The 11,814-nt window shown below is 49.0% G+C and overlaps 1 protein-coding gene across 1 annotated transcript in view; it reads left to right on the top strand.

The window, feature by feature from the left end:
- The first annotated feature begins 11,786 nt into the window (after positions 1-11,786).
- ALPK3 (alpha kinase 3) overlaps positions 11,787-11,814 on the top strand; it is a 53,834-nt gene continuing 53,806 nt past the window's right edge. Inside the window, exon 1 of the mRNA XM_045286299.1 lies at positions 11,787-11,812. Coding sequence (XP_045142234.1) covers positions 11,787-11,812 — 26 coding nt within the window. The remainder of the gene's footprint in view (positions 11,813-11,814) is intronic.

Below are 11,814 nucleotides of genomic sequence, written 5' to 3'. Positions count from 1 at the left end.
TTCCAACACTTAAGCTCTACTCTCTCTCTGGCAATGTGGGCAAGTGGTTATGCCCCGATCGACATTGGAAGAGTGTGGAAGCTTCAACCTGGCATTCATGATTTTCTAGGCCTCACTGTTCTTTACAGCCCAGGGCACACGATATCCAGGTCCCATTCTCCACTGGTGTCTTCTAGTCCATAGACCTGTGTGCTTGGGATGTTGCCATCGGAGCCCCTGTGCCTACGGGGCTGAGTATTTTGGCATCTGAGTCAGCGGAGCTTAGATGTTGCTTCCTAGGAAGCCCTTTGCCTAAGAATGAGGATTCCCACTTCTGCCCTCTACTGCCCCCTTTTCAGGAGGGGTTTGGATGAGACTTAGAAAAGGGAGAGATGGCGGGAAGCAGTGGTAGAAATGGAAAGAAAGTTGTGGAGGAGCAAGTCAAAGAGTTTGGCACTTGTAGGAAGGGCAGTGTGTGGGGATGAGGAAGGTGGGAGGGCGGATTAGAAAGTACATTAGGTGTATTTGGTGTGGTTGATCAGCTGTTGGGTTCAGGGCAGCTATTAAAAAACAACAGACAACCTAGCGCCTTAGTTTGTCAATGGCATGCCTTGGGTGAGCAGCCATTGCAGCAGCTGCTGCGACAACCAATTGCCACCACTTCATTTCTGACTCATTTTGCTGCCATGTGAGTCAGTGTTGACCTGTGCTTCCTAGGGGTTTCAGTGGCTGTTTCTCTGGAAATAGACTTCCAGGCCTTTCCCCTGCGTTACTCCTGAGAGGATGCAACCGCTGACCTTTCAGTTAGGCGCGAGCACGTTTTGTACAACCGAGGGACCTGACAGGAGCCGCTAACATTTAGAAAAGAATGAGAAGCCTCCGAGATAGCTGTTGAGATACAAAGAGTTCTTTGAACAAGATTCGAAGGGGAGGCAAAGGACCCATTTATCCAGGGTGACGGCCAGGAGAGCGCTGGATGAAGGGAAGCCTTTCACAGGCTCAGTGGACGATGCGGAGTTTGTGTTGTGGGCCTGCAGCCCTGATCAGAGAGCTGCCCTCTCATCGAGAGATTACCTTATTCTGGAAAGTGCTTGGCTTTGTGGCCTACATTTCTAGCCCCTCCAGTCTAGTGTGGAATCGGAGCAGGTGGGCCGGGGAGTGTGTCCAGCTCCGCACTTGTGCTCCTAATTCCCCCTCCAATCTAACCAGCAGCAGGAGTGGCTTCTTGTTGCCAGTAATCCTTTAATTGGTGTCCACTTACCCAAGCACAGCTGTGGCCACATCACCGTTCCCTGGAGACGAGCATGCCAGAGTGGCCGGCTCCTCCCTGAACAGCGGGAACCTGGCGTCTCCACCCTCTAGGAACCGGGGCTCAGCTGCCCCACGCCGGAAGCGGTGGGAGCTGCTGGGAAGCAGAGGTCAGCCAAGCAGGCAAGAAGGGTAGCTTGCAGCAGAAGACAGGAGGTTCCCATGGGAGGGCAAGGGCCGGACCAGCAGAGCTCTGGACTACGAGCTTCCTTTAGAATGACAGAAACCAAGAGGAGGATGACCAAAGTGGAACCTGGCAGAGGTGACTGACTGACTTAACATATTATCAGTCGCCTGCCTAAAAATGGGTCACAACTCTCTGGAGATGTGGGAACTGGGGTGGAAGCTGATGCTCTTTGATTGGGAAGTTCCCATGGACTTCTAACCACAAGTTGGGTGGCAGCTTGTGGAAAAGGCCACTTTGGTATGCATTCACGGGAGAACCAAAGCACGCAAACCCAGATCTTCATAATCTAGTCAGAGTGAGGCTGATGCTTGTTGAACTTCACTGTCCCCTGGAAAACTCACACTCCCTACACAGGAGCGTAAGGAGGTCATTGGCAAAGTGGCACAGCCAGAGGGGAGGGTGCACTATGGTTCAGGACTCTTGGTGCCATCCCCCATGGGGAACTCTTGAAGAACTTGATGTTTCATGAAGAAAGAGGTTTCGGGATCAGTAGTTTGGCACCTTGTAGATCAAAAAGGCTTCCTCCTGGTGGCCTCTGAGGGCAGAACGGAATTTTGACCCAATACAAGGGAAATCTACCTGAAAACAACAGGAGCTGCTTAGAGGGCTCACCTGCTGGCAGTCTTTGGAGATGCGCATGTGCTGGGGACCTCCCACAGGAGTCTCCTGGAGAGCCCAAGGCACTGCAATGGCAGGAGGGTGGTGTAGAGGGAGAGGGGTATTGAGCCACTGCCAAGTTCTCCTGGAGCCCTGACTGGCTCTACCCTCTGGTGTCTCCCCGGACAGCTGGGGAGACACGTGTTCTTCCACTCATAGACTTCTCCCTGCGCCAGGCTCGGGGACCACCTCTGACCCCCTCAGGGACAGGCATCTGGCCACTCTTGGTGGGTTTGTCTGGTCTGGCTTTATGATTCAGCTCTGTCATTGGGCTGCTTCGGGCTGGTTCAGAAAGCCGACAATCGCATTTTCATGACTGTTTGACCACCTGACTGCTTACCCTGGGGCTTTTTTGAGAAGTTTGGTAGTGAAGGGAAGTGGAAAATGGGATACATAGTTCAGTGAGAAGTAGAAAATGGGGTAAAGGTGGCAGGGAAAGTATTGGACCACGTTCATTGGCTGTGGGAAGGAACTGGGGCCAAGGAGGACAGGAAGACATGATGCAGTAGGGTCCTCCTGCAAGTCTGACTCTTGGGAGTTTTGAAGAGGAGGTGAGTGGGACTTGTAGAACATCTAGACAGCTTGTCCTCCTACAAAGTTGAAAATCCTGCCCGACAGTCCACGCTTCTCTGTGCTTTGAACAGCTGACATTGCAAGTGGGAAAAGCAAAGGGGAACCTGGAATCCTGTTGGGAAGAGTTGCTGTAGGAAAAATGTGAGTCTGGGAGACTACAGAAACATCCACAGAAACTCACATGTGTACAAGAGAATTTTATATAAAGGGTAATTGTACATTAAGAAAGCATCCCAACCCAGTCCAGTCCAAGCCCATACATCCAGTATTAGCCCATATGTCCTATACCAATCTATGAAGTCCGCTTCAGACTCACAAAACATTGAATGACGCTGAATGCAGGACGATCACAGGCCAGTGGGTAGAAAGTCTTTGGATCCAGTGGCATTGTATGCTTCTCGGGACTGGCAGGGGTCTCCACATGGCTTCTCCAGTTTCCAGGGCAGGGGGTCTATCAGCATAGTGCCATGTGTCTTGTCAGTAATGCATTTCCCAGGGAGGGAGAAGAGAAAGAGTCTCCTGTCTCCAAGGAGGAAATCGGGAGTTCCCAGAATCCTCAGGAGAAGACCATGCCCACACATTGGCTATGATCTGATTGACAGACTAGATTCCATTCTTTCACTCTTAATCCTCTCAAATTGACACCAGATGATATAACTACCACAAAAAGGAAGAGGCCACCTTGAGGAAGGTGGAAAGATGGCCAAGCAACCTAGGAGGCCAGCAGTGCTGGTCAGCACGGGAGTGAGAACAATGGGCTGCAGCCAGATTCCGGGTTAGGAACCAGCAGGGAACACTATGAAGTGAGCCCTGAGGAAGTGCAGCTGCTGGGATTGTCCACTCCGCTGCGTCTGTGGGGAGCTCCGGATGTGCCGGGGTGGGAGAAGAGAGGCCAGGAAGGACCTCACGGTTGGAGAGGTGAGGGAGTCCTTTTCAGTTGGGAGTTGCCCGGAAACTCTAAAGAGTGTAGGCTAGAAAACTTCATGAGACAGTCACGTTGATTTGACGACACAGCAGGACCTTGGTTCCGAGGGGATGCCAAGGTTGGTGCAGAGTGCTCTGGAAAACTGTGGCCGACTGACAAGGAGGGAGCAGCTCACGTGGGTGTAAGGATGTTAATTAACAGTAGCCCAAGATTTTTCTACCCAAAGCACCCAGTTTATTCTGGGTCCCCAGGAAGGTCAGAACCCCCCAGAGAGGGGATCCTGGCACCATCGGCAAATTCCTCTGGCCTTCATCAGGACTTGTATTTCATGGGCAACACTGACTGCTTTGTTTCATGGTGGTTTCCCAAATGCAGACCCAGAGCATGTGTTTCACTGCGCTCTTTGAACACCATGTGCACAAGCCTCTCACGGAGCATTTATGGGATGCTGTTTGACTTTTTTGCCTTTCCCTCAGGCTTGACAGCTTCTGGAGGGCAGAGACTGCGACCATTCATATGTCTGTACCCTTGGCACCTGGCAGCATGCCTCACGTATAGTACTTAATAAAGGCTTGCTGAATGAACAGCTTTGACCTTCAGCATCATAAAGGGTGTGCCCTTCACAGAGGCGAAAGCTGAAGCTCAGGGATAGTAAGGCCACACAGCTTGCAGAGTCGATTAGAAACTGAGTTTCCAGACTCCTTGTTTAGTGCTCTTGGGCAAGACTGTTTTTACATATCCTCGCTCCTCTGGTAGAGTGTAAGGGCCGAGGAAAGACTGCCTCCTTGACCCCTCTGTCCCCACGTGCCTTGCCAGAGGAAGTCTGTCTGCTACATCTGCAGACCGCAAGGAGCTGGGAGAGACATTAAACACTGGGTGGCGAGATTCAAATCCAGAAAGGAGGAGGAAGGAGTATGGGACTAAGAAGATGAGCTTTAACTTTAAAAATAACTAAAAAGGTACATTTCTACATTTAGGATTGGAAAAAAACACAACAAAGGTTTCATTCTACAAGCAGGAGTAGGGTGACTTGGGCAGAGTGGTTTCTGCTGAAAACTTGCAGGCTGATGAGTCAATGCAACATGGCTGCCAAAAATAGCTGCCGCTCATGTGTGCAGCCCAGACACAGAGTGGTGTTAATTCCGAGCTAGGCTACCCTGCTCTTATCTCTGTGGGGCCCCATTTTCAATACAAATTGAGCACTTGGAGGGTGACCAGCAAATTAGTAGTTCCAGATACATCATTATGAGAGAAATGGCCCCTGCCTTCTACTCATTTCTACTTACCCATCTCCCTTGTGGTGGTGTAGTGGGTAACACGTTGAGTTACTAACCACAAGGTCGCCAGTTCAAATCCATCAGCTGATCCTCGAGTGAAAGACGAGGCTTTCTGCTCCCATAAAGATTTACAGCCTCAGAAACCCAAATGGGCGATTCTTCTCTGTCCTACAAGTTTGCTATGAGTTGGAATCAACTCAATGATGCCAAGTTTACTCTATCTCCCTGGTACTCAAGTGGCATGCATGCTGTAAGGTTTTTTGGGGCGCGAAGCGGAATTAAAGGTCCAATTGGTAAAGTTTAGAAGTAGGCTTTATTGAGAAGCTTGCGGACGGGTTCAATAACTCACGTATTGAGCTAATGAAATCGCGCGAGGGGAATTTCTGGCTGCGTTTTTATATCCCCTGGTGGCAGGCACAGCTGCACACAGGGACTTCAAAGGGAAGCGCTCATTAATTTTATCTATAGGCCCGGGATGGGTGGAATAAACACATCTTCAAGGGATGCAGGGAAGTAGTCGTTAATCTTATCTATAGGTACCGGGGTAGGTGAAGTAAACATATCTTCAAAGAACATTCTTTCTCTGGGATATCTGGTTCTCAGAACTGGTGATTTTCAGCGAGGGGAGGGGAAGTCGATGTGAGGGAGGCCCATGAGAGGTGAGTTCTGAGAACCAAGAAGGTGCCGGATTCAAAATGGAGTCCCTTGTGCCAAGACCAGGCACATGCCAGGCCGTTTCCTCCCTCCATACTCCATGTCTTAGTACATATTCCCTCTACCAGGTGGTACAAGTGGTTTGCGCTTGACTGTTAATTGAAAGGTTGGCAGGTCAAACCTACCAATGGGATCATGGGAGAGGGATGTGGTGATCTGTTTCTGTCAAGCTAATAGCCATGAAAAAAACCACAGAGCTCAGTTCTCCTCTGTAACATGGGGTTGCCAGGAGTTAGAATCAATGCCAATGCATTTGATTCCTTCTACCCAGAATATTCTGTCTACCCCAGGTGTACACCCTTGCCCCTTACTCCCATCTATTTGAAGAACACTGATTTCATTTTCAAAATCCTTCTCACGCATTCCTTCCTTCCTTGTAAAACTGCCCTAACCAGACTCCCAGGCTGAACGAGCCATCTCTTCCTTATGCTGGAGGATTCCTTACAATTCATTCATTCTGTAACTGGGTGGACATTAGGCCCGGCAGGCTGTTTTGCGTATATGCCTATCTCCACTGTCTTAGAGGGGAAGCTGCTTCAAGACAAGGCTCACCAGACTCCTGTCTGTAAGCCACTCTCTGACACATGGGTGTGTGTGTGGGGGTGGGTGGGAGGTGTTAAGATAAGCTGCTCTCAAATACTTGAAGAACTTCCTTGTAGACAGCTGAAGAAATGTCATTATCTGCACTGTAACAGAGCCTAGAACAGGCAATGTTGGGGGCGTGTGACCAGGAAATGGAGTTAGGCTCACCATCAGAAAACAGGAATTCCTGGATGGTGCAAGCAGTCAACATGCTCAGCGGTTAATGGAAAGGTAGGAGGTTTGAGTTCATCCAGAGACACTTTGGAAGAGAAGTAGTGATCTACTTCCAAAAAGTCAGTCTTTGAAGACTGATCGAATGTAGTTCTACTCCACTGGGGGTTGCCATGAGTTGGAATGGATTCAATGGCGATTGGTTTTTATAAGACAATGCCACTGCCATTGAATTGATTCTAACTCATAGTGGCCCTAACAGGACTTCTAAGACTAAATCTTTACAGATGCACACACGGACTCATCTTTCTGGGACGGAGCAGCTGGCCGGTTTGAACTGTCAACTTTGAGGTTTCCAGCCCAATACCTAAACCACAATGCCACCAACCAAAATACCCACTGCCAGCAAGCCCATTCTGATTCATAGCCGCCCTATAGAAGATTTTTGAGGCTGTAAATTTTTGTGGGAGCTATCTTTTTCCCTCAGAGTAGCTGATGAGTTTGAACCTCTGACCTTGTGATTAACAGTCCTATGCTTAAGTGACAGCACCACCAAGGCTCCCTATAAGTTTACCAATAGACACCTAATTGGAAGTAGTTGGAGTAAAAGGAGACCTTTTTTTCCTTGGTAATTTCCCCCCCAAAATCACGTTTTCAGGACATAATCCAGACAGGGTACCATTCACTAGTTCAGTCATATCAAGCAGTGTTGTACAGTTGCTGCCACAATCATCTTCAGAACAGTTTCTTCCTTCTTGTCCACTGCTGTCAGCTCCCCTGTATCCCCTCCCTTCCCTGCCATTCGTATCTCCAAGGAACCCTCACTCTAGTTAGTCTCTATCAGCAACAACTCTAACCCAACCTGGATTTCACATACTGAAAAATATAGAAAGATACATATCAGAGAGTCAAGAATGCTGCCAACCACAACAAAAATACAGCAGGGATAAGCCCCAATCGGTTGGCTTCTGGCTGGGGCCGGGCGAGTTCTAGCTAGGGCATGGTATCTGGCCGACATCTTCTCGGAGTCTCAGCGAGGAGACTTTCTTTGGTACACAAACTCCAGGGGAAGGTTGAACCACCAACCTGACTGGACCTCAGGAACAACTTCAGCAAGGCACCTGAAGGCCATCAGGACACTGCCCCTCGTCTCTGCTTTTCTTGTGTCAGCCTGTCTTTCTCGCTGCAGATGACCCTGCCCACATCACAGGCAACATGGCTACCAAAAGCTTGGGCCTCACAGTTGGCAGCTTTCCATTACAGAGAACTCGCATCCTTTCCCAGTCCAGTTTAAAAAATGCCAGTGACAAACTTTAATTGGCACAGCTTGGGCCTGATGTCTGCCTCTGTCGGCATCATGTCTGATGTACACCTGGGATTACCATTGGAATCCCACAGCAGGGGAAGAACCACTCTCAAAAGGAGCGCGGACACGAATGAGACTTAGAACACAGGGGAAAGTATTGCTACAAGGGTTCTGGTTCAGACGCACCATTTTATTCCAGACAAAATGTGCTTAAACATTTCTCTGCAATCGATGGGTAACTACAGACAAGTCCTCTCAGCAATACATTTGTTTTTTAAAAAAGGTCCTGTTAAAACAGTGGCTTTCCAACACAGCCCACATGGAAGAAGCACACCAGCCTGTGTGATCACAGGTGTTGACAGAATCAGGTATCAGAAGACCCCAAACAATTATATTGATGCGAAGGAGGGGGGTCAGAGTGGAGACCCAAAGCCCCTCTGTAGACAATTGGATATCCTCTCACAGAAGGGTCAAAGGAAGGGATGATTCATATAGCACAAGGGTGCATACAACACTGACAAAACACAGCATTCCTTTAGTTCTTGAATGCTTCCCCTCCCCACTATCATGATCCAGTTTACCTTACAAATCCGGCTACACCAGAGTACGTACATTGGTGCAGATAAGAGCTCTTGACACATGGAATACGGACAGATAACCCCCTTAGGAACAATAGTGGGAGCAGTGATACCATGAGGGTGAGGAGGGTGGGCGGGGAGAAGGGGGAACAGGGGGAACTGACCCACAAGATTGGATATATAACACACCCCCACCAAGGGAGACAAATAATAGAAATGTGGGTGAAGGGAGACAACAGACAGTGTAAGGTACAAAATAACTATATAATTGATCAAGGGTTCACGACAGTGGGTGGGGGGGTGGGGGAAGTGGCTCAAGTAGTGGTTTTGGAAATGATGATGGCAATATATGTACAAGTGTGCTTAATACAATTGAATGATGGATTGTTATAAGATCTATAAGAGTCCCCAAATAAGATGGATTCATGGGGAAAAAAAGAAAGTCAAACTTGAGTTAAAACAAAACAAAACACCGTGGCTTCCAAGGCAATCGGCTCTTCACTGGCATCTAGTCCATCACAGCAACCCTCTAGCAGAGGGTAGAACCAGCTGCCTCTGCGGGTTACTGCGACGGGTACTCTTTGTGGGAGCAGAATGCCTCATCTTTCTCCCACAGAGCAGTTTGTGGTTTTGAACAGCTAACCTTGAGGTTTTCAGCTGAGCACATAATCCACTATGCCACTAGGATTCCCTGACAAGAAATTCAAGACAGGTCAACTCAGAGAGCCATACCATTTGGTGTATTATACAAGGATAAGTAAAAAAAAGTATAGCCATAAAAAATATAAAATTGTATTAAATAAAAATATCGAAGTATGGAGTTATCGTTTCTTAACATCTCCATCTGGGTCTATCCACTTCTGAAGGTGCTGTTTCCATCTCTAGCCCTTCCCCAAGCCAAGGTAGTTTCAATGGCTTCTTATGCATATGAAAGTTGAACACTGAATCAGGACGACCAAGGCAGAACTGATGCATTTGAATTATGATGCTGGTGACGAGTATCAGAATACTTGGCCTGTGAAAAGAACAAACATCTGTTCGCGGAGAAGTACAGCCAGATTGCTCCTTAGCGGCAAGGACGGTGAGACTCCATCTCGTCTTGTGTGCTTGGACATATTGTGAGGAGATATAGGTCCCTGGAGAAGGACATCACGCTTGATCAAGTAGAGGGGCTGCAGACACGAGGAGGACCTTTAACAAGATGGACTGGCGCAGGGGCGGCACTGAACAGGTGTGAGGAGGGACAGGACTGGGCAGTGTTCCTTCTGTGGTACACAGGGTCACTATGAAGTGGAGCTAACTTGATGGCATCTAACAATAACAACAGCCCTTCCCTGAAGGACTGTGTGCTCTTTGATTTATACCACGTCAACATGGCAGCTTTGGCAACTTTGAGGGACTCAGATCATGTTCCTTTGAAATGCTCTTTTGATTTTTGAGGGGGGAAAGGGCTTGAAGGGGCGTGATCAGCGGTGTGAGGTGGAAGGAGCAAGGCTTTCCAATGTCATTCTCACCCGGCAGCCCTTGCTGTCTTCAAAGAATAAGCAGGTGCATTATAATAATGGGGGCAAAACTTCTCAGTGCAACTCTCCTGACCTTTTTCTCACCAGTGGAACTTTCTTAAAACTTCCTCCTAATAAGCCCCACAATCGTCCTATGTCTTTGCAGGACATCTATCCAGATTACTCCTGTGGCATCCCCCTAAACCAGTGGGTCTCCACCTTCCTAATGCCAAGACCCTTTCATACAGTTCCTCATGATGTGGTGACCCCCAATCATAAAATTATTTTTGTTACTACTTCATCACTGTCATTTTGCTACTGTTCTGAATCGGGCGACCCCTGTGAAAGGGCCGTTCGACCCCCAAAGGGGTCATGACCCACAGGTTGAGAACCACTGCCCTAAACAGTCAGGAGAACCTTCTGAGCAGACCTCTTTGCCTTGAATTTAACTGGTCCAGCAGACCTCCTTGGGAGCCACTGTTTTGATTGGACTTTCTTTTTTGGAAGGTCCCCTAACATGACCAAGACAAATGTATCACTGAGAGAACTCGTCTGCAGTCCCCCACTGATCACGGAGGCAGGTCTAAACACACTGTTTGGAATGACCTCATGCATGTGTATGCTGGAGCCCCCGAGCTGCACTGACTTACTCTCAGAAACGGAAGAGTACAGAATTCTTTGGGGAGGGTTACAGAGATGAGAACAAGGCCTCAAAAGCACCCAGACCCAGATGGAGGATAGGTTGAGAAAGAATCGCTTCACTTTTGGATGTTTGTTCAACAAAGATTTCTACTACAGCAATACTGTGTGTTTAACATTTTATTTTGTTTTCAGTGAAAGTTTGCCCAGCAGATTAGGTTTTCATTGAACAATTTCTATATAACTTGTTCCATGACATTGGTTAGCTTTTTGCCCAATCCAGAAGAAAGCACAAACGAATCAACTTACCTTTGTGCTCATTTGGCCCCACTTTCTCGGCCTTCAGCCCTTTCTAGGTGCCCTAAGATTTGCGGGAGAAGAAGGAAAACCAAATCCAAACCCACTGCCAATGAGTTGATTCGGACTCATAGAGACCCTATAGGGCAGGGAGCGGTTCCACAGGTGTTTCCAAGACTATAAGTCTCCATGGGAGCAGGCAGCCTCATCTTTCTCCCACAAAGTTGCTGGTGGGTTTGAACTGCCAACCTTGGGGTTAGCAGCCCAGTATATCACCTGTGCCATGAGGGCTCTCTGAAGAAGAAAAAAAAGATAGGTAAATCAACGTTGGTCAGTCTTGATGTCTAGAACCGGGCTTAGGGCAGTGCTTTGATACTGCCCTGCCCAGTTAGCAAATAATTGAATCTATTTTCTGAGTTTGGGCACTCAGTCCATTTCCCCCTCAGATGCTGAGGTGGAGAAGCCAAAGAAACGAACTCACTGCCTTTGAGTTGTTCCAACTCATCACAGCCCTATAAGAAAGGTAGAAAGAACTGCCTCTGGAGTTTTCTGAGACTAACTCTTTATAGTAGTAGAACGCCTCATCTTTCTCCCCAAGGGGTGACTGGTGATTTCGAACTGCTGACCTTGTGGTTAGCGGCCTCACTTGTAACCAGTAAACCACCAGGGTTGAAGGACGTTCAATTAGTCTAGAAGTGTGCACTGAGTCCCTAAACGATGTAAGATATTGGAGAAGAAGATCAGCTATGTATCAGAGGAGCCTCAGCCTCCCAGCGTCTGAGGTCACATGGGTTTGACCCAGGGCTGCAACTACAGCCACCGAGGAGGAGGGTCCCGGGTCCTCTGGCTCCTCGCGGCTGGATCTCACCCAAGCTCCCAAGCAGGTGCTGGGGCTCCCCCTTCCCTGCGCCCGCTGCTGGCCTTCTGGGCGCTCCCTGCCCCTCGGGGCCAGGGCGCCTCCGCCGGGAGGGGGCAGAGTTCGCGCTTCGCGTCTGCCTGCGCGTCGGGACGCGTGCGGGGAAGGCAGGCCGGCGGGGAGGCAGGGTGCTAGGAACTCGGCGCGGGGGTCCTTTCCGCCTTTACACGTCCGCATGGGCAGGCCGCCCTGCGCCCAAAGGT

Source organism: Echinops telfairi, unplaced genomic scaffold, assembly GCF_000313985.2.
Source record: "Echinops telfairi isolate 266 unplaced genomic scaffold, ASM31398v2 ScPeMD7_7;HRSCAF=31, whole genome shotgun sequence".
Taxonomy (NCBI): domain Eukaryota; kingdom Metazoa; phylum Chordata; class Mammalia; order Afrosoricida; family Tenrecidae; genus Echinops; species Echinops telfairi.
This window is presented reverse-complemented; position numbering and strand designations above follow the sequence as displayed.